Here is a 24,544-nt window from a genome sequence, read left to right on the forward strand (position 1 = left end):
CCGAAACTGCAGATAGTCCCAAAGAATGGTGAAAGTGTTTTCCAGCTGGTAAGGTGATTTTATTACTCAGAGAAAGACGGTCCGCATAAAAAATTAAGCTAATTGAAACCAAAGAACAGAAGAATCTAGCGGCGATTTTGATCTCTTTATTGGTTTATGGATGGTGGTTACCCTATTTTTTAAATGTTTTAAATGCTATTTACATGGACAAAGGAAAGATTACTCCAACATCTCCTCTGACCCTCTGTAAGTGGGCTGTAAACCAATTTACTATAATTTGGCTCCCTACAACTTGACACTTTTATTGCTTGGCTGGATTGGTCTAAGATCAGATAAGATTGTACAGCTCCCAGCTTGTTTTTACTTGCAAATACCTTAGAGTTTCCAAAGGAAAAATACTAACTGCGTACAAAGATGGCGTCTGTTCAAGTTTCAAATGATTCATTTCAAATGATTTTTTCTGCACTACAAAAATTATCTGCCACATACGATAGATTTGAGAGGAAGCTGGATTATTTGCTGTTTCTAGCAACAAAATATGAAGAAAAAAATGAGAATGTTGAATGTTTGAATGTTCCTGAAATACAAATGAAGGATGTCAGAGATGAAGATTTTCAATTTGCTGAGATTCCGGGCATCTGGTTTACCTCTGAGGGAGAAAAAGATGGAATGTCTGAAGGGGGGGCAGCCACACAGAAGATTTACTTCGAAAGACAGAGCGTAGGAGGAATGAGAAGCATTAAAGAATTTATACTTTATGAAATATCATCTGCAAAACTTTTGATACCACCACTGAGAATTAAAGACAAGCTGAAAAGGGGAATAAATGGAGGACGACAGCATTATATGAGAGGCACCTTAAGCAAAAAGGTGCAAAGATCTTTTTGTATGGACTTGCTCATAAAGACGTTTGGAGAACTTGATCCACAAATGGCAACAGGATTAAGGAGGTTTTGTTATTGGAGAGACACAGGCTGATAGATGGAAGAATACAATTCAAAATAAGTAAACCTAATTAATTTCATTTGTAATAGACATAGTTGAATAATAATTGATAATGATAGTAATGTATATAATGTGGAGTTGATATGATAAATAATAATTGGATATGAGAAGAGAAGGTTAGAAATATTTTTGGACCATATATAAAGGTTATTAATCACAATAATTATCACTATTAAAAAATAAAATAAAACTATATACAGTTAAATCTTAACTAATATGGGGAAAATGCTATGATATACGATATAATTACATAAAGAAAGGAGAATGATAATAAACTATATACATGGAGGATGGAATTTTTGGTATTAAATATTATGGATGTTTAGCTAAAACAGGATATGAGGATTTGATGTTAATGGAGGATTTTATAAACAAGTAAATGAAATGCTAGCATGTGGTTATGGATTAAATCTTTGGCATAGTTAAGGATGAAGGATGTTTAAACAACTGTAGTCAACTAAAAGTGGAGGTATGATGATGTTAATATGGTAAACATTTGAGTTAAGATATTTGAATTAATATGAATTAATGGAAGAGATGCACAAAAACATGTTGTAACCAGCTGATATACTTTTTTATAACATATACCTTGTTTTTTGTTTTTTGTCTTTTTTGTGTTTTGATTTTTTTCCCCCCACTGGTGTGGGCATGTGTTGTTTATGTAACAAAAAAATAAAAAAAAATTATTATTAAAAAAAAAGAGAAAAAAAATTCTTTAAAAAAAAATTCAGCCAAGCGTTGAAAAAAAAGAAGAAAGAAATTCATAATTCATCAATATGAAAAAGAGGAAAAATAGAAGAAGGAAAAAAGAAACCAGTCCAATTTAAAAAGTAAGAGGCATTTGTAAAAATTCCATCCATAAAAAAAATTAAAAAAGGATAACACACTAAGTTTAATTCAGGCTTAATTTGCCGCTTGCTCTCTTCTGTCTTCAATTTTAATTTTACTCTAAGTCTTTTTGGGTATTCTCTAATAGTAAAAATGTATCTCAACATTTCGACACACTCTCTCTTTCTCCTGCTTTTCTTCTGTTCAGGGGCTGTTCCAACCTTCTGCAGCTTAATGGCTGCTTCTCTGTTGCCGGAAAAAAGAACTTCCCCTGGCTCAATCAATCCCCTGATTCAATGAGACTTTGCGATGTCCCTGAGATCAGCAGGACATGCCCTTCTCTATCACCGTCTCTACAGGATGGTTTAGGTCCAAAAGGACCGTCCAGCAGCAGAGATATCGACAGCAATTTTGGAGCTCCAAGATTGCATGTCGTATCATCACAATGTAAGCCCCGCCTACCCAAGTCCACAAGTCTTAAAGTTGCGAAGTTTGCAGACCTCTGGCATGGAGTTGAGAGCTTATTGAAAGTGAGACTAGCTATCCTTGCTCAGGCTAAGCTAATCAATAGTGGAAGGGAGGGAGGGAAGGGAAGGGGAAAAAGTGAATGTGATATGGATAAATGGATAGAGGGAGGAAAGGAGGAAAGGAGAGAAAAAGGAGAGGAAAGAAGGACCATAAACCTAGCACTAGAGGTTTGCTTCAGAGGATGCTTTGAAACAGCACAGCAATCCAGGGCTGGAAGGGACCTCAGAGGTCATCTAGTCCAAACCCCTGCTGCAGCAGGAGACCTTATATCATCTTGGTTATTTTAGTGCCTCTAACACAGAGGAGAAATCCCCAGGAATTGCCAACCTCTCCCCCCTAGTAAAAAATAAAACCTAGAGCAAAAACCTTATACAGTATTAAAAAGAATAAAAAGGGGGGCTGCTGTGTATTGCTTAACAGATTGCTAAATTGGCAAAACGGATGGCTAAATTAGCCGTGCCCACCCAGTCACATGACTGCCAAGCCACACCCACAGAACCGGTAGTAGAAAATTTTGAAACCCACCACTGCACCAGATGGGGTGAGAATCAGGCATAAGGCCCTGGAAATAGGGGTAGGGCAGTGATGAAATTCAAAAAAAATTACTACAGGTTCTGTGGGCGTGGCTTGGTGGACATGGCAGGGGAAGGATACTGCAAAATCTCCATTTCCACACAACTCCTGGGGAAGGATACTGCAAAATCTCCATTCCCTCCCCACTCCTGGAGGAAGGATAATGTAAAAACCCCAATCCCTCCCCATTCTGGGGCCAGTCAGAAGTGGTATTTGCTGGTTCTCCGAACTACTCAAAATTTCTGCTATCTGTTCTCCAGAACCTGCTGAATTTCACCCCTAGGTAGGGGAGGCCCAGGTCAGATGGGTGTGGCCAGCACGGGGCCTCCTCCACTTCTGAAGCACCCTATGCTTTGCTTAGTGATGTGTGTGTTCGTTAATGGCTCCATCAGGAAGAGTACTTAAGTGAGGCCATTTCATTTAACAGCTGTTGTAACATATAGCCATAATGAGCAGACTCCATTATGGTGATCGCTTGCCTGTCCTTTGCTAAAGCTAAAATGGTGGGTAAGTGGCCCTTCAGATGCTACTATTAATAGTAAAGTGGTCTTTAGTGAGAGATGCTATTATTTGAGGCATAGTAACAGTAGAGTTACAAGTTTTTTGTTCCTGTGGTAAAGCAAACATTAAAGAAATATTTTTAAAGATTTGAGGTGATGTAGCATTTTGAACTCTATACAGAAAATTTTGAAGCCCATTCTATTAATGTTACTGGGCAAGTATCATACTTTGTTTACCTAATCTAATTTGAGGAGAGGAATACATTTGATGATTAGAGTTATTTTGAGGTAAGATGGGCAGCCAATAAAATTTTATCAATAATAATTAAAATAAAACTGCTGGTGCTTTGTACGTAAATATATGTTCCAACATTGCATAGTAGCAGTATGCAGTCTTGTACTGTGATTTATCACCAAATTATGGAAAGTTTCCATTGGTGTAAACTGGATTATATCCTTAGTGTTGTTGGTTTATAGGCCACTGTGTGATGAAGCCCTTTGTCTTTCAGCTATTTCTCAGAGTCTGGGATAGTTAGTGCAGTTACCCTACTGTCAACCTTTTTCACTATTGAGGTAAAGGCAGTTAAATATATTGACACAAGGTTGAGTGATTGGTGGACCCAAATTAAATAGAGGCTTTGCTGTAAATTGAGATGTTGTCAGAGCCTCTTTTAGATCATCAAATCTTTGAATAATATTAACTTGCTCAGGTTCTGGCAATTGAACCTATTGAAAAGGTCAATCAGCATTTCTTCTGGTGCATCCTTGGAAGTGTCTGCGGCTGTGGATAGCACAGCTTGTATATCACTCCTTTGCCTTCTCAGGGTCAATTCAGTTGCAGCAGCTTCAGGCATGAGGACTGTTGCAACCTGGATTTAAAGCAATGGTTCCCTCTTGATGCTGTTTCAGGAATAGGCACATTTTGTCTGAGCAAAAGACACGTATTGGAAATATTGAAAAGGTGCTAAGAAAGGGCTTCATTCTAAAGAGCCTAGAGGGAATTGTGGGATGCTTGAAAGATAGGAGAATTATCATACATTGCCTTCTCACTGGCAACCACTCTGTCTGTAGTAGATCTATCAGAGTGAGTTCACAGTGGAGCAGTTGGCTCAGGGACAGCCTAACAGCTTCTCTATCAATGCCCTCTATTTATTCTGTTGTCATAAATTTGCAAAGTAACCTCGTTAGTCTGCAGAATGTAGTTATATTGGTCATCTCTTAGGCCTTTATCTGATTGAGTGTTTTTTTTATGAGTGCTCACATTTTTGGAAGGAAGACAAGGGCCTTCTCTAGTTTCATTTTCTGAATTAGCTATCCTATATCTATCTGTGGTTGTCCTCCCAAGTCTTCTGCAATATTTGGGTGGCTCTTAATAAACTTTGCAAAAGATTCTTTCAGGCAGTCAACATTATTTATGACAGTTCATAAAAGTTCATATATTGAGTTTACAGTTTGAACTGTAAGCAAACATTGTCTAGAGATTGTCTAAATCTGTCACATTTTCCCTCTATAAATTTATTACATCTCCCTCCTATGCAAGGAAAGCTGCTGCTGAGTTCCAAAGAGGGAACCATTTTCTGAGATAGAGGAAGACAGTTCTATATGCAGTTTGCTTTCAAGTTCGGTTTGTAAGTCCCATTCCAAGGGATCACATAAATTAAATTTATCTGATAATGTGCCTGCAGATGAGTTACTTATTGGAACAGACTGTCTGTTTCCAGTATAATCTTCCATTTCTGCTGCTTCAATGGCTTGGATGAACTCTATGCTGCAGAGTGCTGTCTCTTTCTCCTTTTCTCCATTCTCACAAATCCTGGCTTGTAATATTGTTAAAATGTATCTAAAACAAAGCCACATTATATGTGCTTTTGTAAAATTCTGGTATAGATTAAAAATAGGTTAAAAATGAGTTAAAATATAAAAATACTCAGAGGTGGGTTCCTATAGGTTCGGTCCAGTTCAGCCAAATAGGTAGTAACTTGGTGGCCTGGGTCGCTGGAACAGGCAGCGACCCAGGCCTTCCACACCCCAAAAGTTGTTCCCTGGTTGCTCGCCCCACCCACCTGCCCCACCCAGACACTCCTCACCTCTAGGGTGGCTTTCCTGTCTAAATGTGATGCCTGCCCTGCGCCACAACTGAGCTATCTCCTCCTCCTGCCTACAGTTAAGTCTTACTAGCCCCCCTCCAGAGCTTGCTGCACTCCCCCCCCATCCCCACCGGGCTCACAACCTGACCTTCCCCTGTCCCTTTCAGGATTCCCTTACACCCATTTTGGCGCCCAGGGGGCTTCAAGGGGGCCTACTAGGCCCAAAATAGGGCATGGTAGTTAGGGTTAGGGTAATAACTATAGACATCCATATACCTCCTACAACCTGGAAATTTCACTTTCAGAGAATGTATGAAGACCCCCTTCAGCGAAAATATAAGGTATACAACGACAGACTTACCTGAATGGCCCCTAGTTGCAGAGTATGAAATCAAATTGTGCACTGGCAAACTCAGGACTGGGAAGGCTCCAGGAGCTGACTTCATTACCGCTGAATTACTAAAGAACAATTTGGAGTGGTGGACAACAGTTCTTGCAGTGCTATTCACTTCATGCTATCGACTCCACTGGTTATGTCCCAGAAGATTGGGGTTTGGCAATTGTTCCAATCTTTAAAAAGGGAGAGTCTGCTAAGCAAAATCAGCAACTCTACGCCAAACACCTCCAAGATAAACTAAAGGAGTGGCCGGATCTTGAGAATTTGATCACTGAAGAGCAACCGTGGTTTAGAGAGGGAAGAGGCACCACCGATCAGTGCTTAGTTCTTCATTGAAAAATACATATGAAATAGACCTGTATCATTATACGCCAGTTTTATAGATCTTAAGGCAGCCTTTGATACAGTTACCAGGATTAAGCTAGGGGAGAAGCTGGAAGCTACCTCAATTGATCACAGGCTTCTTTATCTAATACGTGCCCTAAATACTAAAACATCCCACAAGGTGAGGTGTAATATGCAAGGGTCCCTCTCAAAGTCAGTTAAAACTCAAAAGGGGGTTAAACAGGGGTGTATTCTGCCCCTCCATGCTTTTCAATTTTTACATAAGCAACATGGTAAAATGGCTAAACAAACCAAATTACATCCCTTCCCCCCAAAAATAGGTGACCGAAAGATCACCCTATGCAGATGACACTGTGATCCTTTCCAGTAGGATACCAATAGGATATCAGTAGGCCTTAAAAGAGCCTTACTAGCCCTTCTCCAATACTGTAATTACAATAAGCTGGACATAAATTATGAGAAAACAAAGATCATTGCCTTTGCAAAAAGGCCAAAACTTTATTCATGGTATCTAAATGACCACAAAATAGACCATGTAACCACCTTCAAATACTTGGGAGTGATCATTCAGTCCAATGGTTCAAGAAAAGCACATGGAGAATATGAAGCTGCCTTGGGCCAAAGATCAGTGAGCATCATTCTTAAATTTTTCCACAGAAAAGGAGAACGTTATATCCCTGTTGCAATTAAGCTTTTTCTGGCCAAGTCGCTAGCAAACTCCTTTATGGTACCTTGCTCGGGCCATTAGCTTCATGGTTTTCATCATTAGAAATAGTTCAATCCAAATTCATAAGATCAATTCTCCATATGCCGCGTTGTGTCTCAAATGCACTTCTGTACCTGGAGACAGGATTGACAAAAGTCAAAGCAAGAATCTGTCCTTAAATTTCTGGCTAAAGCTTAACTTCTTTTTGCAAAGTCTTGCTCCTTAATCCTCCAAGACAAATTCTCTTCATCATGGATCAAGGCTGTCGAGTCCAGCCTTGCCAAACTAGGCTTCTCCTCGGATATGATCTAGCAAGACAAATCTTGCAACAGAGTGGAGGACATCAAGAGGCAGGCAGACTTAGAGAAAGCTCCACTGTTTCTGGCTCCAGATGCCATTAGATGTGTTGATGTTCCTGCCAGCTATCTTAGTCAGTTGGAGTCAGCAAACCACCAGAAAGCATTTGCACTCACACAATGTCATGCGCTTCCATCGGCTGTCCTGTATGGCAAGTATAAAAGAATACAATTCACGGAAAGACTCTGTCCTTATGGCTCAGGAGAAGTAGAGACTCTGGGTCACATGCTCCTTAGAGGTTCCTTGGCAGAAAAAAAAACATGTTCTGCCAATAATTGCTAGGTATCCTGGCCGTTCTGAGACTACCTATCTCCAGTGGCTGTCTAAGGATGAACAGTCCATAACTACAGCGTAGGTGGCCAGATTCCATGCAACAGCACTGGGGATTCACTACAAACACGTGTCTTCTCACCATAACGATGTTATATAATAATTGTGGCAAACCCTTTGCACTACTTAGGCACTTCCCTTTTAGCGTTGAACCTACAATAGACCACACAGTTTAGGGATTGTTATAGTCAGACCATGTATAATTGACACTGGATTTTGTTATAGGTTTTAGTTATTATTTATTATTTTATACTAAAAGTTTTAAGTGTATATATATTGAGTGCTTTTATTTGTTCTGGTAGCTGGTCTAACACTGTAATAATAAATTGTTTTTAAAAAATTCATTGGTGTATATAATCTAAATAGCTACAGCTATACAGGTAGTCCTTGACTTATAACAATCACTGAGCAACTATTTCTTTTGAATTTTTTATTTTTTTATTCTCTTACATACCATTTTAAGTATACATTCACATAATTGTTATTCTTCCTTACATTATTCATTCTTATACATTTATTATTTCATTTAGTAAGTTATAATGTACAGTTTGGGTTGCTTTATTTACCATCCTTTTCTCCTTTTGTAACACCTCGTTTTCCTTTTCTTTTCTCTCTCCCTCCCTTCTCTACTTTCTTCCTTCCTCCTCTCCTTCTCCCTGCTTCTTCCCTTACCCTTCTCCTACTCCTGCTCTTCCCCTTCCTATCCTCTCTCCTTCTCTTTCTCTCCCCTCCATCCTCCTCTCCTTACCTCTTTCTTCTTTTCCCAGTCTTCCTTTCATTCTCTCCTCCTCCCTTTCTTTTTCTATTATTGTTGATTCTATTATTTCTATTATTGTTTCAAAACTCAGTTTATGTTTCCTTGGGATGGTATTTCCACCAACCCAAATATAATTTAGTATCATTTCTTTTTAAACAGAACTTTTTTATTTTTCTTTTAAAAAAAAAACACAAATATGTCATCATTTGTCAATCATTAAGACATTGAAGTACATTTTTTTTGTTGTGTGTGCCCCTCCCTCCCTCCACCCCCCCACCCCCCCTCCTCCTTCCCCCCCCCGACTTCCCAGAACCCGTACACGGTATGGATTTTTAACTAACACAGTCTAAAATCTATTGAGAAAAAAGAAATAAAGAAATTAATGACATTCTAGATTGATCTTAGCTTCTTCTTACTGAACTGACTTTTAACAGTTTAAATCATTTCTGATCTTAAGCATAGGCTAACTGGAATTTCTTGGTCCCGTATTTATTTTGTATATAGTCAATCCATTTTTTCCAGTCTCGTTTATATATCTCATTTGAATGATCTTTGAGATATGCCGATATTTTAGCCATCTCGGCTAAGTTTGTTACTTTCAATGTCCATTCTTGGATTGTAGGCAAGTCTTCCTTCTTCCAATATTGCGCCACCAACAGTCTTGCTGCAGTTATCAGGTGCAGAATCAAATTGGTCTCTACCACTGTAAAGTCAGTACATATACCTAGTAAAAATAACTGAGGAATAAACTTTATCCTTCTTTTAAAAACATTTTGCATGACCCACCATATTTTTATCCAAAATGCCTTAACCTTTTGGCAGGTCCACCATATATGATAATATGTAGCATCGAGAGAACCACACCTCCAACATTTAGGCTGTACATTCGGATTCATAGAAGCCAACTTTTTAAGATCTAAATGCCATCTATAGAACATCTTGTAAAAATTTTCTCTCATATTTTGAGCTTGTGTAAATTTCACATTTCTTACCCAGATTCTTTCCCGTGTATCCAACATTATTGGTTCCTCAATATTTTGAGCCCATTTTATCATACAATCTTTAACTAATTCTGTTTCCGAATCCATCTGTATTAATACATTATATATCCTCTTTATATGCATTAAGCTTTGATCTCTTATTTGTTTAAACAGATTATCCTCAACTTGGATAAAACCAATTTTTTGATCTATTTTCCACCTAGCCTGTAATTGCCCATACTGGAACCATGTTTGAACTACCTTCTCCTCTTTTAATACCTCTAAAGATTTTAATTGTAATACCCCCCTTTCCGAGGTAAGAAGCTGTCTGTAAGTAATTCTGTCCTGTTTTTGTGCTGTATTCATATTTTCAATTGCGTGTCTAGGAATTGCCCACATGGGTATCTTGTCATTTAATTTATATTGGTATTTCTTCCAAACCCGCAATAAAGCATTTCTTAAAATATGACTTTTAAAATTCTTATCCAATTTTTTGTTGAATAACAGGTAAGCATGCCAACCAAATACCAGATCGTGTCCCTCAATATTCAATATTCTATCATTGGTTAAATGAGTCCAATCACTAATTACAGATAATGCCACTGCATCATAATATAGTTTTAAATTAGGTAGTTTCAATCCTCCTCTCTCACGTACATCTTGCATTATTTTCATCTTTACCCTCGGCTTCTTTCCTGCCCACACAAATTTGTTGATACCCTTCTGCCATTCTAAAAGGTTCGCATCTTTTTTAAGTATAGGTAACATTTGGAAAAGAAATAAAAATTTTGGTAAAATGTTCATTTTCACTGCCGCTATCCTACCCAGCAAAGATAAGTGCAATTTCTCCCATTTTTTCATCTCTGTCTGTATGCTATGCCAAAGTGGTTCATAATTATGCTTATATAATTTCCCATTTGAAGTTAAAATGTTAACTCCAAGATATTTGACTTTTTTAACTACCTCACATCCTAGCATCACTCCTAATTCTTCCTTTTGTTTAATATTCATATTTATAGCTAATATTTTGGTTTTTCCTAAGTTTATTTTAAAGCCCGACACTTGACCATATTGATTAATCGTATTCATTAAAACCATACTGGATTCCTGCAGTTGTTCCAATATTATGACCAAATCATCCGCAAAAGTGCGGACTCTATATTCTTGCTGCCTAATCTTGATCCCTTTTAAACCATCCAAGCCCCGTATTTTATTCAACAATACTTCCAAAGTTATAATAAATAATAATGGGGACAAAGGACAGCCCTGTCTTGTACCTTTTCCAATTTGAAAAGAGTCTGTTAAACTTCCATTGACTATGATTTGTGCTGTTTGCTGTTGGTATATTGCTTTAATTGACTGTAAAAAATTATCTCCTATCTGCATTTTTTGCAGTATCTTCAGCAGAAATTGCCAGTTAACTCGATCAAAGGCCTTCTCAGCATCCAAAAATATAAACGCAGCAGGGATCTGGTTGTTCTTTCCCAAATATTCTAATGCATTAATAATTAATCTAACATTACTTTTCATCTGTCTCCCTTGTATAAAACCTGTTTGGTCCGTATGTATCAATTGTTGAATGACCAACATTAACCTATTTGCTAATATTTTAGTAAAAATTTTATAATCTACATTCAGTAATGAAATAGGTCTATAATTTTTGGGTTGAGTAGTATCTTGATCTTCTTTGGGTATCAAAGATATAAACGCTGTCTTCCAAGATGGAGGGACTTTACCTTCCGTTTGAATCATATTAAATAATTCTCTAAGAGGTTCTACCATTTCTAACTGTAAGTTTTTATAGTAAACCGCTGTCAAGCCATCTGTACCTGGTGCTTTCCCTGACTTTAATTGCTTAATTACCTGCAGGATTTCCCCCGAGGTTATTGGTTGATTCAATTTTTGCCTGTGTTCTTCTCTAACTGAAGGTATTTTCTCTTTGTCTAAATATTTGTCTATGTCTAAACCATTAATTGTATCCCCTTTATACAGTTCTGTAAAAAATTCCCAGAAAGCCTTTTGAATCTCTTCCTGTTGAAACACCTCCTTCCCTCTGTAAATCAGTTTAGATATATTTCAAGTTTTCCTTTTTTTCCTAATCTGATAAGCTAACCATCTGCCAGGTTTGTTTGCATTACAAAAAGTATTGTGTTTTGCATATAATAAATTAGTAGCTACCTGGTCAGAGATCAACATGTCAAATTGAGATTTTAATATGTTAATAGCTTCCTTAACCTTTGTATCGTCTGGGTTCATTGTTAACTCCAGCTCTTTTCTCTTAATTTCCTCTTCCAGTTCTGTTCGTTTTAACCCTTGCTTATTTCTATGTGTTTTATTTATATTCATGAAATCTCCTCTCATATACGCTTTGCTTGCGTCCCATACAAATTCCATAGATGTACCCTTATTCATATTCAAAACAAAATATTCAGATAGTAATTTTTTACAATCATTAATATACTTTTCATATCTAAATAAGTTTTCATTCAATCTCCAAGACCTTCTTGCCTGCACTACCCTTCCCAACTCCATCCAAACTGGGTTATGGTCCGAAAGGACCCTAGCTGCAATCTTTGTTTTCTTGACCCTAGAAAGCAAATCATTAGTGGTTAGGATAAAATCAATCCTTGAAAGGGATTGATGCCTGTCCGAGAAGAAAGTGAAGTCATATTCCTCTGCATTTCTTTCTCGCCAAATATCTCTCAATTCAAAATCATCCATAATGTCAAAGAAAGATTTGGGTAACTTTGCTCGCATCTTGGTATTTAGGCGGGAAATCTTCTTATCTCTCTTAGTGTCTATCACTCCATTCCAGTCACCCAATAGTATACAGGAACTATAGTCCCACTGTACTAATTTAGCATGAAGATTTCTATAGAATCTATCTTGCTGTTGATTGGGAGCATAAATTCCCAAAAGTAATGTCTTTTTCCCTTCTAAGATTAAGTCTAAAGCAATATATCTTCCGAAGGGATCTGCTTCTATTAATTCAGCTTTCATATCTTTTCTTAAGTATACAACTATACCATTCTTCTTTTCCATAGCAGAAGCTGCAAAATGTTGACCAAGTTTTGAGTTGATCAAATATTTTTGATCAGTTGACTTGATATGAGTTTCTTGCAAACAAATTACATCGTTCTTAAACTGTTTGAGATAATGAAATATTTTCTTCCTCTTCTGTGGAGAATTCAGTCCGTTGACATTCCATGTTAAAATCTTAGTTGTCATCTTTGGTTGGTTGAAGCATTTTTAGAGCTTCCTGCACGGCCTGTTTAACCTTAGGTCTAGCTCCTCCCACTGCTTCCAGATTTGTTATTGTAGTTCCTTGATCGATGGCCGATGATTGTTGATGCTGTTGCTTTTTAGCTTGTTTCTCCATACGTCTAGTAGTCATGCGGCTAGGTCTTGGTTCCATAGCACCTTGCACTTCTAGAGAAGAGAGATGCTCCATCTTGTCTGATGGTTGTGTAGTTTGCTGTCTATCCTGTCCTTCTTGTGGTCTTTCTCTAGGTCCAGATGGTGCAGGGTGTCCGGCCTTCAATATATTATAATAAAAATCTCGGGCTTTCCATACAGAGTTGAGGCGGTACCTTTGCTTATCAAATGTAAATATGATGCCAAATGGTGCATCCCATCTATACTGTATCTGACGATTTCTGAGTTCTTCGACCAAAAAAGCGTAGTCTCTCCTGGCTCTTAACATTTGAGGTGGTATCTCTTTCAAAACAGCCAGGTCTTGACCGCCAATTTGAAGCTTAGTGTTATAAGACGCTTGCAGTACCATATTTCTAAGCTCTCTTGTAGTAAAATATATAACGATGTCTCGAGGAAGCTGCTTCTGCTTTGCCAGCCAGGAGTTAACGCGGTAAGCTTTGTCAATTTGCCAGTCTTGGTTGGTCCCTGGTCTTCCCATCAGGCGGTCAAAAGCTTCCGATAGGATCTGTTTCAGGTTCTCCTGTTTCTCCTCACGCAGCCCCCTTACTCTTAATGCGAACTCCATTTGTCGGTACTGTATCATAATAATTTCTTTTTCAGCATTTTCCACTTTTTGTTCCACCACCTCTGTTTTCAATGTCAAGTTAGCATTGGCATCATTAAGAACCTCTAGAGTATCTTCCATTCCAGAAATATGTTCTGTTAATACAGTTACAAGACTCAGCATGTCGTCTCTAATTTTATCAACCTTAGCGTCAAATTTCTCATACAGCTCCTGTTTAAGTCCTTTTATTTCACTTTTAATTTCTTCTTTCATTTCTTTTATTTCCTCTTTTCTCTCCTCTCTATTATCTCTAAACTTATCTTCCATTTTAATTGTCTGTGCATTAAGAGCCTCGCTTAGATTACTCAGGAAAAATTCTTTCGTTAACACATCCCCAGCAGGGGGCGTAGGAAGCGGAGGCTGCAGCTTTGTGCCAGGCACTGAGGATGTGCCCCTGGAAGTAGAGGGTGACGACTTCAAGTTAATATTTGGTTTTGAGGCCATTTCAAAATTTATCTGCCTGCAGTTAATAAAACTCTATTGCCTGAATATGCAGCTTTAAGTAAAGAGGCTTTTATTTTGAAGTTTAAGGCTTGGCAAAACTTTCAGTGAGTAAACATTGTAACAAGACCGTTCAGCAGATTCATCACCATTTCTAGCAGTCTAGCAGTAGACTTATATACCGCTTCATAGGCCTTTCAGGCCTCTCTAAGCGGTTTACAGAGAGTCAGCATATTGCCCCCAACAATCTGGGTCCTCATTTTACCCACCTCGGAAGGATGGAAGGCTGAGTCAACCCTGAGCCGGTGAGATTTGAACCGCTGACCTGCTGATCTAGCAGTAGCCTGCAGTGCTGCATTTAACCACTGCGCCACCTTGGCTCACCATTTAACTTCCAGATAAGCAAGGTTAATGAAGGAGTAAAATTCTTCTATTGTGAAACCAAAACATATGATAAGCAATCTCTTTTGTTTTGAATTCTTGTGAGGATTAGCAAAAAGTGTTCGTTATTACCGGAGAAACCAGCCTGCTCGGTGCCATTTTAAAAGCCTCTAAGTAGATAATTTTTCGGAGGAGAAAAAGAAAAGAAGCTAAAATGTTGATAAACAATTATTGCCCACACAAACGGATTCAGCTCGTGATAAGATTAAATCAAACAAAACTTTGAGCAGAGTGGGGGAGACCTACTTTGTCCTGCACAAGGCAGTTTGAAGTTCCCAGCACGGACAGCCATTCTGCCTTGGGCTAGCCCCCCTTTCCTTGCAAGCACAAAAGCTGCAAAAATCGAAGAGCATTTGCCAGCAAAACAGTTTCTTCTTTCCTTCTTGCCTGAAGGATAAGAAAACCTGATAAGACGTCAGATGGAAGATCCTCTAAACAGGTACGTAGCCAGGAATTCGGAGGCAGCTGATTTTTTGCTGCCACCACCAGCAAGCTCCTCCCAGGAAGCCCAATTTAGTATCATTTCTTATTCCCTTACTTTTGCTAGACTACCCTAGTTATGTTTCCCCACCTTTATATCTCGCTCTTGAATATATACTTAGATATTTAATATTTTCTTTTCTGTTTTCCCCTTCGCCCGCCCCCTTTCCATTTAATAGTGTGTCATCTGGGTGCTTTATCTTCTCCCTACTTTCTTTTCTAACGTGCTTTCCCTAGCCAATCATAAAATCTTCCCCACGTCTTCCAAGTACTCCAATTCCTCTTTATCCTTTATTTTCATTGTCATCCTATTCATCTCTGCACAATCGAATATCTTTTTTATTATTTCTTCATCTGTTGGTAGCTTATCTGATTTCCAATTTTGGGCTGCGCATGTGCGAGTTTCCGAATGGCCACCGGCTTTCTTGCTCCAGCTGGCAGGTGGAACGAAACACAGGAAACATCACGGTTTCTCAGCTGTTTTCTAGCGGCGATCCCTGCAGAAGGTAGAGCATGATCCAGGGGACCTGGCTGGACAGTCAGTTGGAGGGTCATCGCTTTTGGCTGGCTCCCAGCCTGCGCAGTCACCTTGGAGGTCTCTTTCTACCTGGCGGTGAAGATGGTGGTGTCACGTTGACGGCGCCGCTCCTGGCAGCCTCTCATAGCGTCGGTGTCTTCTGGCTTTACTTCGGAGACTTTGTGGACTTGGGAGACGCAGGAGAATTTTCGGACTTGGGAGATGTGGGAGAACCTTTAGACGGCATTGACTCCATCGTGCTAGTGATGGGGTGGTTGGCCCGGATGGCGCCAAAGGAGATCGGGCGGCTGGCTTGCTGCCGCTGCCACAGCCCTCCCAGACCCTTTCCCCCCTCTCAGCGTATTTCAACCAGCAGTCCTGGTGGCCTCTGTCTCAGTCTATTACGATCGGGAGAGCCCTTGGAGCCTGCGGAGTTAGACCAGCTTGTCCTTTGCCTTCAAGGAGTGGGGTGGCTGATTTATGTGGCGCTGGACAAAAGAGGGCAGCAGTTTTTGCCTGCCATCGTTGCTGCCCCTTCGGGCGCCCCCCCTCAATTCGACCGGACTTTCTCTGCAGCGTGGCCTCTCCTTTTCGCCCTTCTCTGTGGCTGGGGGGGGGGCTCCCCTCCTTACCATCTATACTAGCTGGCTCTCCCTGCTTATGCTTATGGACCTGGACCTTTGGACTCCCAGTTTTACGACCTTACTTCCTTGCCACGACCATTGCCGCCCACTGCTACCCCAGGAACACCATCTTAGCCACCCAGACTTTTACTTCCCTTCTGCCACGCTATCTGGGAAAGAAGACAAACTACTCCCTTTAAATCCCGCTGCCATTGACTTGACTCTTGTGTTTCCACCCTATGAACTTACGAACTCACTTGCACAACATCAACATCAACTTTAATATCTGCGCAACCCTCCCTCTTTTTGTATGTGGTATGTATGTGTATGCCTGTGAGTGAATGATCCCACTTTCTTTTAAACTAGTGTAATTCTATTTTTTTATTGTATTGCTGTATTCTTTTTAACTATAGTGGGGTATGTATGTGGAGAATGTCTGCTTGGTGCGTATGAGGGGATTGAGAGCGCGGCCCGGAGCCCCCTCCACTGAGTGCAGAAGCAGAAGTGGATGGGGGCCCGGCTCCACCTCTTAACCCGAAGTGTCTGATTTGAATGGCTTGCCAAGAAGAACGGGGGCCTGGGGAGATAGGGGGGGGTCTACAGGCATGGGGGCAGGCCGGAGCATTACGGTCATGACTGGGAGGGCAGGTACAACGGGAGCTTCAGGGCTAGCCATTACCGGGGAAGGAGGGTTCGCTAAGTCACAGCGATCCCTCGTTCCGGCCCTGATAGCTCAACTCGGGAACCAGGTGACATGGGAAATCAGGGCCCTGGTCTCAGGGTGCTGTTGCTAAATGCCAGGTCTGTGGTCCATAAAGCTCCCCTCGTCCGGGACTTACTATTAGATGAGGGGGCAGACCTGGCATGTATTACTGAAACCTGGCTGGGCCACAAGGGAGGAGTCCCCCTCTCAGAAATGTGCCCAGAAGGGTTCCAGGTGCTCCACCAATCTCGACACCAGGGAAGGGGTGGAGGAGTTGCAGTCATTATCCGGGAATCATTAGCTCCTCGCAGGATCCCTGCTCCAGAGAATGTCGGGTGTGAGTCCCTCCTTGTGAAGTTGAACATAGGGGGTCAAGTGGGCTTGTTGTTGACGTACCTACCTCCCAGCTGCATCACAACAGCCCTGCCTGTGCTCCTGGAGTCAGTAGCCAGGTTGGCGGTTGAGTTTCCCAGACTTATAGTACTGGGGGATTTCAACCTGGCATCTCTTGGTGAATGCTCAGATGGGGCCCAGGAGTTCATGACTTTCATGGCAACCATGAACTTGACCCAGGTACACACGCTCGACCTTGTGTTTCTCTCAGGGCAGACGCTCGACCTTGTGTTTCTCTCAGTGGAGACGTGATCTGGAACTAAAGGGGATTGAGATCTCGTCCTTGTCATGGTCAGATCACTTCCTGCTGAGGCTTGATTTTCGGAAGCTACTCCCCCCACTGCAGGGAAGTGGAGCCGATTAAGTGGTTCCGTCCCAGGCACCTGATGGACCCACTGGGTTTTCAGACGGAGCTTGGGGAGATACCTGACTCCCTTGCCCACAATCCGACTGAGTCCTTGGTCGCTGCCTGGAATACAGCGGCGACTAGAGCACTAGATCGGATTGCCCCTTTGCGGCTCTCCGCAGCAGTGGATCCAGGAGGGCACCTTGGTTTACTGAGGAACTCCGGGAGATGAAGCACCCAAAGAGATGCCTAGAGTGACGCTGGAGAGCTAGTAACTCCGAATCCGACCGAACACTACTAAGAACCTTTATTAGGACTTTAGTGGCAATACGGGCGGCAAAATGTGCTCATTTTTCCGCCCTCATTGCGTCCACAGAATCTCGCCCGGCCGCCCTGTTTAGGATAACCCACTCCCTCCTGAAAGAGAGGGATGCAAGTGAACCCTTACAGGGAAGAGCTGAGGAATTTGTTCAGTTTCTGTCGGACAAAGTCGCTCAGATTCGGACGGACCTGGACTCCACTTCGACAGTGCCAGCAGACATGCCGAGGGAGAGCCTTGATCAATTTTTGTGGAGTGAGTTCTAGCCTGCCACTCCTGAGGAAGTGGACAAGGCCATGGGAGCGATGAGTGCCACCACCTGTCTACTGGACCCGTGTCCCTCCTGGCTGGTTTCGACCAGCAGGGAGGTGACACGAGGCTGGATCCAGACGATTACTAACGCATCTTTGCAGGAGGGGTCTTTCCAGCAAACTTTGAAGGAAGCGGTGGTGAGACCCCTCCTTAAGAAGCCTGCTCTGGACTTCCGGGGGAGGAGCCTGTCGTCGTCGGAAGCTCAACGGAGCTCCCCTCAGAGTTCTGGTCTGTATATCTAAAAGATCTATAGATATCTCCCCTTTTAGGCAGAAAGGGGCAGGGAGGAGCTCAGTCGTTAGAATCTCTTTGAAATTCACAGCCCTTTGTTTTCCGCTGTGAACGGAGAAGAGGTTCAACACAAAGCTGAGCTTTTTTTTTTTTTTACTCCAGCCCGATCTTCTCAGCTGTTTTTTTTTTTTCAGCCCAAGGCAGGTCATCCTCCCCCCCCCCCGGAACAAACTTAAGCTACTTAAAATCGGTCCGGGCAGTGACCATTCCTGAAAACCTTTTTTGTTTATTACTATTTAAAATACCAGCTTCAATCTTACCAAAAACTGTTTTTCAAAATGGCGATTTTATAGCCTTCGCAGTTGATATATTTAATCAGCCCTGCTTTTCTGAAGCTGCCTGGAAGCTGTCAGGGTCTGGATGGGAATGAACAAGCTGGCGCTCAACCCTGACAAGACTGAGTGGCTTTGGATGTTGCCCCACAAAGATAGTCCAGATATTCCACCTTTAAACCTGGGGGGTGAAATCTTACACCCCTCAGAGAAGGCCCACAACTTGGGTGTTCTCCTGGATCCGCAGCTGACACTAGAACACCATTTGTCAGCTGTGACCAGGGGAGCTTTTGCCCAGGTTTGCCTGGTGCACAAGTTGCGGCCTTATCTGGACCGGGAAGCACTCCTAATGGTCACTCATGCCCTCGTCACCTCAAGACTCGACTACTGTAACGCGCTCTCCATGGGGCTGCCCTTGAAAAGTGTTCAGAGACTACAATTGGTTCAGAATGCAGCCACGCAAGTGATACTGGGTGTACCTAGATACACCAATGTTACACCTACCCTCCATGAGCTGCACTGGCTCTCTATTGGTCTCCGAACATGCTTCAAGGTGCTGGTTATCACCTTTAAAGCCCTACATGGCCTAGGACCTGGATATCTCCATGACCGCCTCCTGCAACATACCTCCCAGTGCCCAATAAGATTGCACAGGGTGGGCCTTCTCCGGGTGCCGTCGGCTACACAATGTCGTCTGGCGGCTCCTTGGGGGAGAACTTTCTCTGTAGCTGCTCCGGCCCTATGGAACGATCTACCCCCTGAGATCCGGACCCTGCCTACTCTCTCGGCCTTCCGAAAGTCTGTTAAGACCTGGCTGTTCCGGCAGGCCTGGGGCTGCTGATCTCTAATTGAGCTTCAGCCCCATTAACATCGAGTGTATGTTGTGTCCTTTTTTAATCCACTGTTTTGTATTTTAACCTTTTTAGTATTTGTTTTTAAACTGTTTTTATGTAAGCCGCCCGGAGTCCTTCGGGATTGGGCGGCATACAAATCTATTAAAACTTAAACTATTAAAACTTAAACTTAAATACAATTCTCACTGCTGTAGTTATATATATAATCAAATAAGTATCCTCTTTCTTGAATTTCTCTAGGATAATATCTAGTAAAAATATCTCTGGTCTAAATTCTATTTCTTGTAACATTTCCTTTATCCATACTCTTACTTTAGTCCAATATTTCCTTGCTTTTACACATGTCCACCACATATGATAGTATGAACCTATTGCTTATTGACATTTCCAACATTTCACTGACTTTTCTTTAAACATCTGCTAGTTTCCCGATGACATGTGCCATCTGTAAAACATTTTGTATAAGTTTTCTTTATAGGCTGTTGACATGGTTAATTTATAATTCCTTTCCCATAATTTTTGCCGTTTTTTTAGTTCAATCGTATGACCAAAATTCTTTGCCCAAATTAACATTGTATCTTCAACCACTTCTTCTTCTAGCATAGTTCTTAATAGATAGCTATATTATTTTTTGATTATTCTTTCTTCCATTCCCATAAGTATCTTATCCAACTCCGAACTTCCTAAGTTAAAACCATATTCCCTTTTATCTTTTTTATATCTTGTATTTGCAATTGTGAAAACCATCCTATATCAATCCCTTGTTTTTCTAATTCTTGTTTTTGTTTTAGTCCCCTCCCTTTCTGTTAGTATATCTCTGTATCTAGTAATATTTTTCATACTACTAAAATTTGGATGTGTCAATGTATCCATTGTTGAAAGCCACATTGGTATTTATAAATAATGTTTCCCTTTCAATCTTTCCAATATTGTTAATAATCCATTCTTTACATAATGTCTTTGAAAATAGTGCTCTACTTTTATCATACCACAAAAAAGCATGCCAACACAATTGCAAATCATGACCCTCCAGTGTCAATAATCTTGTATTTCTCAATAAAATCCATTCTTTCATCCAAGCTAGTCCTGTTGCTTGATAGTACAATTCCCAGTTTGGTATTTCAAATCCACCTCGAATCTTTGCATCTCGCAACATTTTTATATTAATTCTTGCTTTTTTCCCCTGCCATATATATTTCCCCACTATTTTATTCATACTTTCAAAAAAAAATTCTCTAGATTTATCGTATTGTTTGAAATAAATATAGCAATCTTGGTAATATATTCATCTTTACTACTGCTATTATTCCCATCAATGATAATTGTAGGTTTTTCCATCTTTCCAAATCTATTTCTATTTGTTTTCTCACCTTATAATAGTTATCCTTCTTTAATGTTACACACCTTGAATCAATTGAATACCCAAATATTTCCTTTTTTTCATCACCTGTATGTCCAGTTTCCCAATCAGCTCTCTTTTCTGTTTTTCTGTCATAGTTTTCACCAGAATTTTTGTTTTATCTTTATTAATCTTCAAACCCGCTACTTCTCCATATTCTTCTATTATTTTTTAACTAATTTTGGCCCTGTTTCTATTGGATTCTCCATAGTAAACACTAAGTCATCCGCAAATGCTTGTAATTTATACTCTTCTTTCTTGACCCTCATACCTTTTACCTCTTTATTTTGTCATATTTCTCTATTCAAATTCTATAGTGTCAGTACAAATAATAATGACGATAGTGGACACGCTAGTTCCCTTCATAATCGCTATCTTTGCTGTCATATCATTAATTAATTAATTAATTAATTAATTAATTGCATTAGAGTCTCCTAATATACATAATCATATTCTGTTATCTTTTTGTGTAGTTTCCCAAATAATTCTTCTTGTTTGTCATTTGAGGCGTATATTGCCACTAATAGTATCTTTCTCATGTTCATCATTATTTCCACCATCAATATTCTCCCCTCCCCATCTTCAAAAATTTTATTTGATTGTATTGTCTTTCTAATATATAATGAGCAACTATTTGAAGTTATGATCTACTTGAGATGGGGACATGGCCTGGATCCAAAATCCCCCTCCACAGTCCCATGACAACATTTCAGGTGCTTGGCAACATAGCTGCATTTATGACTATTTGAATGTCCCACATTTTACAATGGTTGAAAATTGGAACTTTACAACTCAGCAAAACTGCACACATAGCAAATGATAGGTTTGCTTTATTACTGCTAAATTTTCTGAATGACAACTGCCAAAACTTGTAAAATTGGGCTAGTGAGGGGAAGACTCCATTATAATCTTAACTACCACAATGATGAATTGACTGCCTTTGAATGAAAAGTTGGTCTTGGAATTTGTGATCTAAACTTTTTTTCTGGTGTGGAACAATTTTCTGTTTCTACTTAAAATGCAATTGCTTATATGATAAGTATTTTCCCCTTTAATTTGTTCAGGTTTCTCAACTGCGTCATGAGCTGTCCATGAAAGATGAGCTTCTTCAGTTTTATACCAGTGCTGCTGAAGAAAGCGAGCCAGATTCCCTCTGTTCAACTCCGTAAGTCTACAATGGAAAACCGAAATGTTACTTAGGCTGTGTAAAACTGTTTCAAGTGTGAAATTTCTTAGAAAGCTCAAAATACTTTAAAAATATTTGAAACAACTTTATATTTAGTATTGGATGCTTCAGAAGATTCTTTGCCCAAAACAGTGTGAAATATTTGTTCTTATATATATTTGTACTGTTTCCTTAATTACTTTATATATGCCTTACAATATGAAGATTATTTTTAAAGATTTTATGACAGTTTTTTTTATAATTTCATGTAGTGAACAGAAATTGATTTTTTTTCTATTTTATAACTTAAATTTCCACGTTAAAAGTGTGTGGAAAAAAGATTCCAGGGGAGGGGCTTGCCGCCGACGGTAGCTTAACGAAGCTGCTCTCAGAGTTTTGGTTCGTATATCTATTTAAAATCTTAGATATCTCTTTTTCCAGGCAAGGAAAAAGCAGGGAGGGACCCCAGCTAGTTAGAGTCCTCTTTGATGTTCACAGTCTTTATTTTTTTTGGCTGTGAATGAAAGAGAGTGATTCAACGGAAAGCTGAGTCATTACTCCGCCCAAAGCTTCTCAGCTGTCTTTTTTCAGCTCAAGGCAAGTTACCTCCCCTCTCAGTACAAGATTTTGTAATTAACTTGTTAAAGATAAATCTGAGCAGCGACCATACCGGTGAACCTTTTTTTTCTATTTAAAATACCAGCTTCAATTTTACAAAAAACTCCTTTGTTTAACTGTTTTTCAAAATGGCGATTTACAGCCTTCGCAGTCGATATATGATATATTTAACCAACCCTGTTCTCCTGAAGATCTCTCTTTATTAACTGCCAAAGTTTACTGAAAGTATTTTATTTCAAATCAAGGTGCGCAGAGGCTTTGTTTGTTCTCTTTTTTTCTCTTATCATGGCTCCCAAATCAAAGCAATCGAAACGTTTTTTTAACAATGCTTCCCAAGTAATCGCTATAAAGCCACAGTCTTTGTCTTCTACGCCCCCTACTGGAGATTTGTTAACGAAAGAATTTCTTTTTGAAACTCTCAGAGAATTTAAAGAGGAAATGATGCAATTTATTTTGGAATTATGTGACAAACTTGATGCCAAGATTGCTCAAACAAAGGAGGATACCATCGGGGTTATAAATGTGATGACAGATTATATTGCAGGAATGGAGGATAAACTGGAAGTTTTGGAAGAAGCCAACTCTAATCTGACATCTAAAATTGAAAAGGTGCAACGGGAATTTGACAAGGCAGAGAGACAACTTGTTATGACAAACTATAAAAAAACTGCGTTTGCAATAAGAGTTAGGGGATTGCGTGAAAACGATCAGGAGAATTTGAAGCTGACCTTTTCTGAGGCTCTCAATCGTTTGGTGGGAAGTCCGGGACTCAACTTTGATTGGCAGATCCAAAAAATTTACCGCCATAATTCGTGGACAGCAAAACAGAAACAGCTCCCGAGAGATGTAGTTATATACTTTGCTACAAAAGAATCCAGAAACGCGATACTACAAGAGCTTTACAATAATAGGCTGCGAATTGATGGACAGGACCTGATTGTCTTTAAAGAAATGCCACCCCAGATGTTAAGAGCCAGGAGAGACTATGCTTTTTTAACTAAAGAACTTAGAAATAATCAGATACAGTACAGATGGGAGGTGCCATTTGGTATTACAGTTACACTTGATGATGAAAAACATCGCCTTAATTCACCTTGCGAAGCTCGAGACTTTTACAATAAGATCTTAAAGGCGGGACCTCTTGAATTATCCGGACTTGTACAAAGACAAGGAGAAGTAGAAGAGAGACAACCAATCACACAGCTACAAGGCGGGAGGTGTTGTTTTTCTCCTCCGGAGGGGTGGAGGAACAGAGAATAAGTACTTAGTTATGCTTCCAAAACATTTGCTTAATTTTAACTTGAATAACTTTGTGACTCTGTCTTGTATAAAATGGTATAGTGGTATACCGGTGAAGAGACATTAAGGCTGAAAGAAACGATGCTGATCTCCTCGGAAATTATATTGTATGGGACTTAAAAAAAAAAAAGATTTGATGGACAACTTTGAATTTTCATATAAACTGTTTATGTTTTATTCTCTAGGGTGAGGAAGGCGGAGATTGTGATGCTTTTGGATTGTGGTTTTGGTCGAATTGAGTTGGGAAGGGAGGCGTAGACGGGAGGGCAGTGAAGGTTTAATTAGAGTTTATTTTGAGCCAGAAAGCAAGTTGATCTTTATAGAAATTTTTATTTGAATATAATGTTTGGAAGGATATACTCAGGGGGTTTGAAGGAAGGTGGAGCAAATATGAGAGGAGTATGGATGATAATAAAATACATATATGGACACGGGTAGAGGCAGGATGAGAGGAGTTGGAACAGAAACCGAGAGGAATATTTGAGGTGTTTAAGTTGCTTTATAAGGGACAAATTAAAAGTTTGGACATTTAGATAAAGAGACAAGGCCCCTAGTTAGAGAATTCCATTTGATTAACCTACTTGGTTTCAACATAGCTTGAAATCCTGCAAGTAATAAATGAAATGAAATTAGGAATGA

At 40.0% G+C, this 24,544-nt stretch overlaps 1 protein-coding gene across 6 annotated transcripts in view; it reads left to right on the forward strand.

Annotated features, from left to right (window-relative positions):
• Positions 1-24,544, forward strand: part of TRAK1 (trafficking kinesin protein 1) — a 448,828-nt gene that overhangs the window by 346,568 nt on the left and 77,716 nt on the right. For all 6 annotated transcript variants that reach the window (XM_087712995.1, XM_087712990.1, XM_087712992.1 and 3 more), the window contains one exon: positions 21,888-21,988. In XM_087712995.1, coding sequence (XP_087569121.1) covers positions 21,888-21,988 — 101 coding nt within the window. The remainder of the gene's footprint in view (positions 1-21,887; positions 21,989-24,544) is intronic.

Source organism: Thamnophis sirtalis, unplaced genomic scaffold, assembly GCF_051295495.1.
Source record: "Thamnophis sirtalis isolate CommonGarterSnake01/CBP01778 unplaced genomic scaffold, rThaSir2_p1.2 scaffold_4, whole genome shotgun sequence".
Lineage (NCBI taxonomy): Eukaryota > Metazoa > Chordata > Lepidosauria > Squamata > Natricidae > Thamnophis > Thamnophis sirtalis.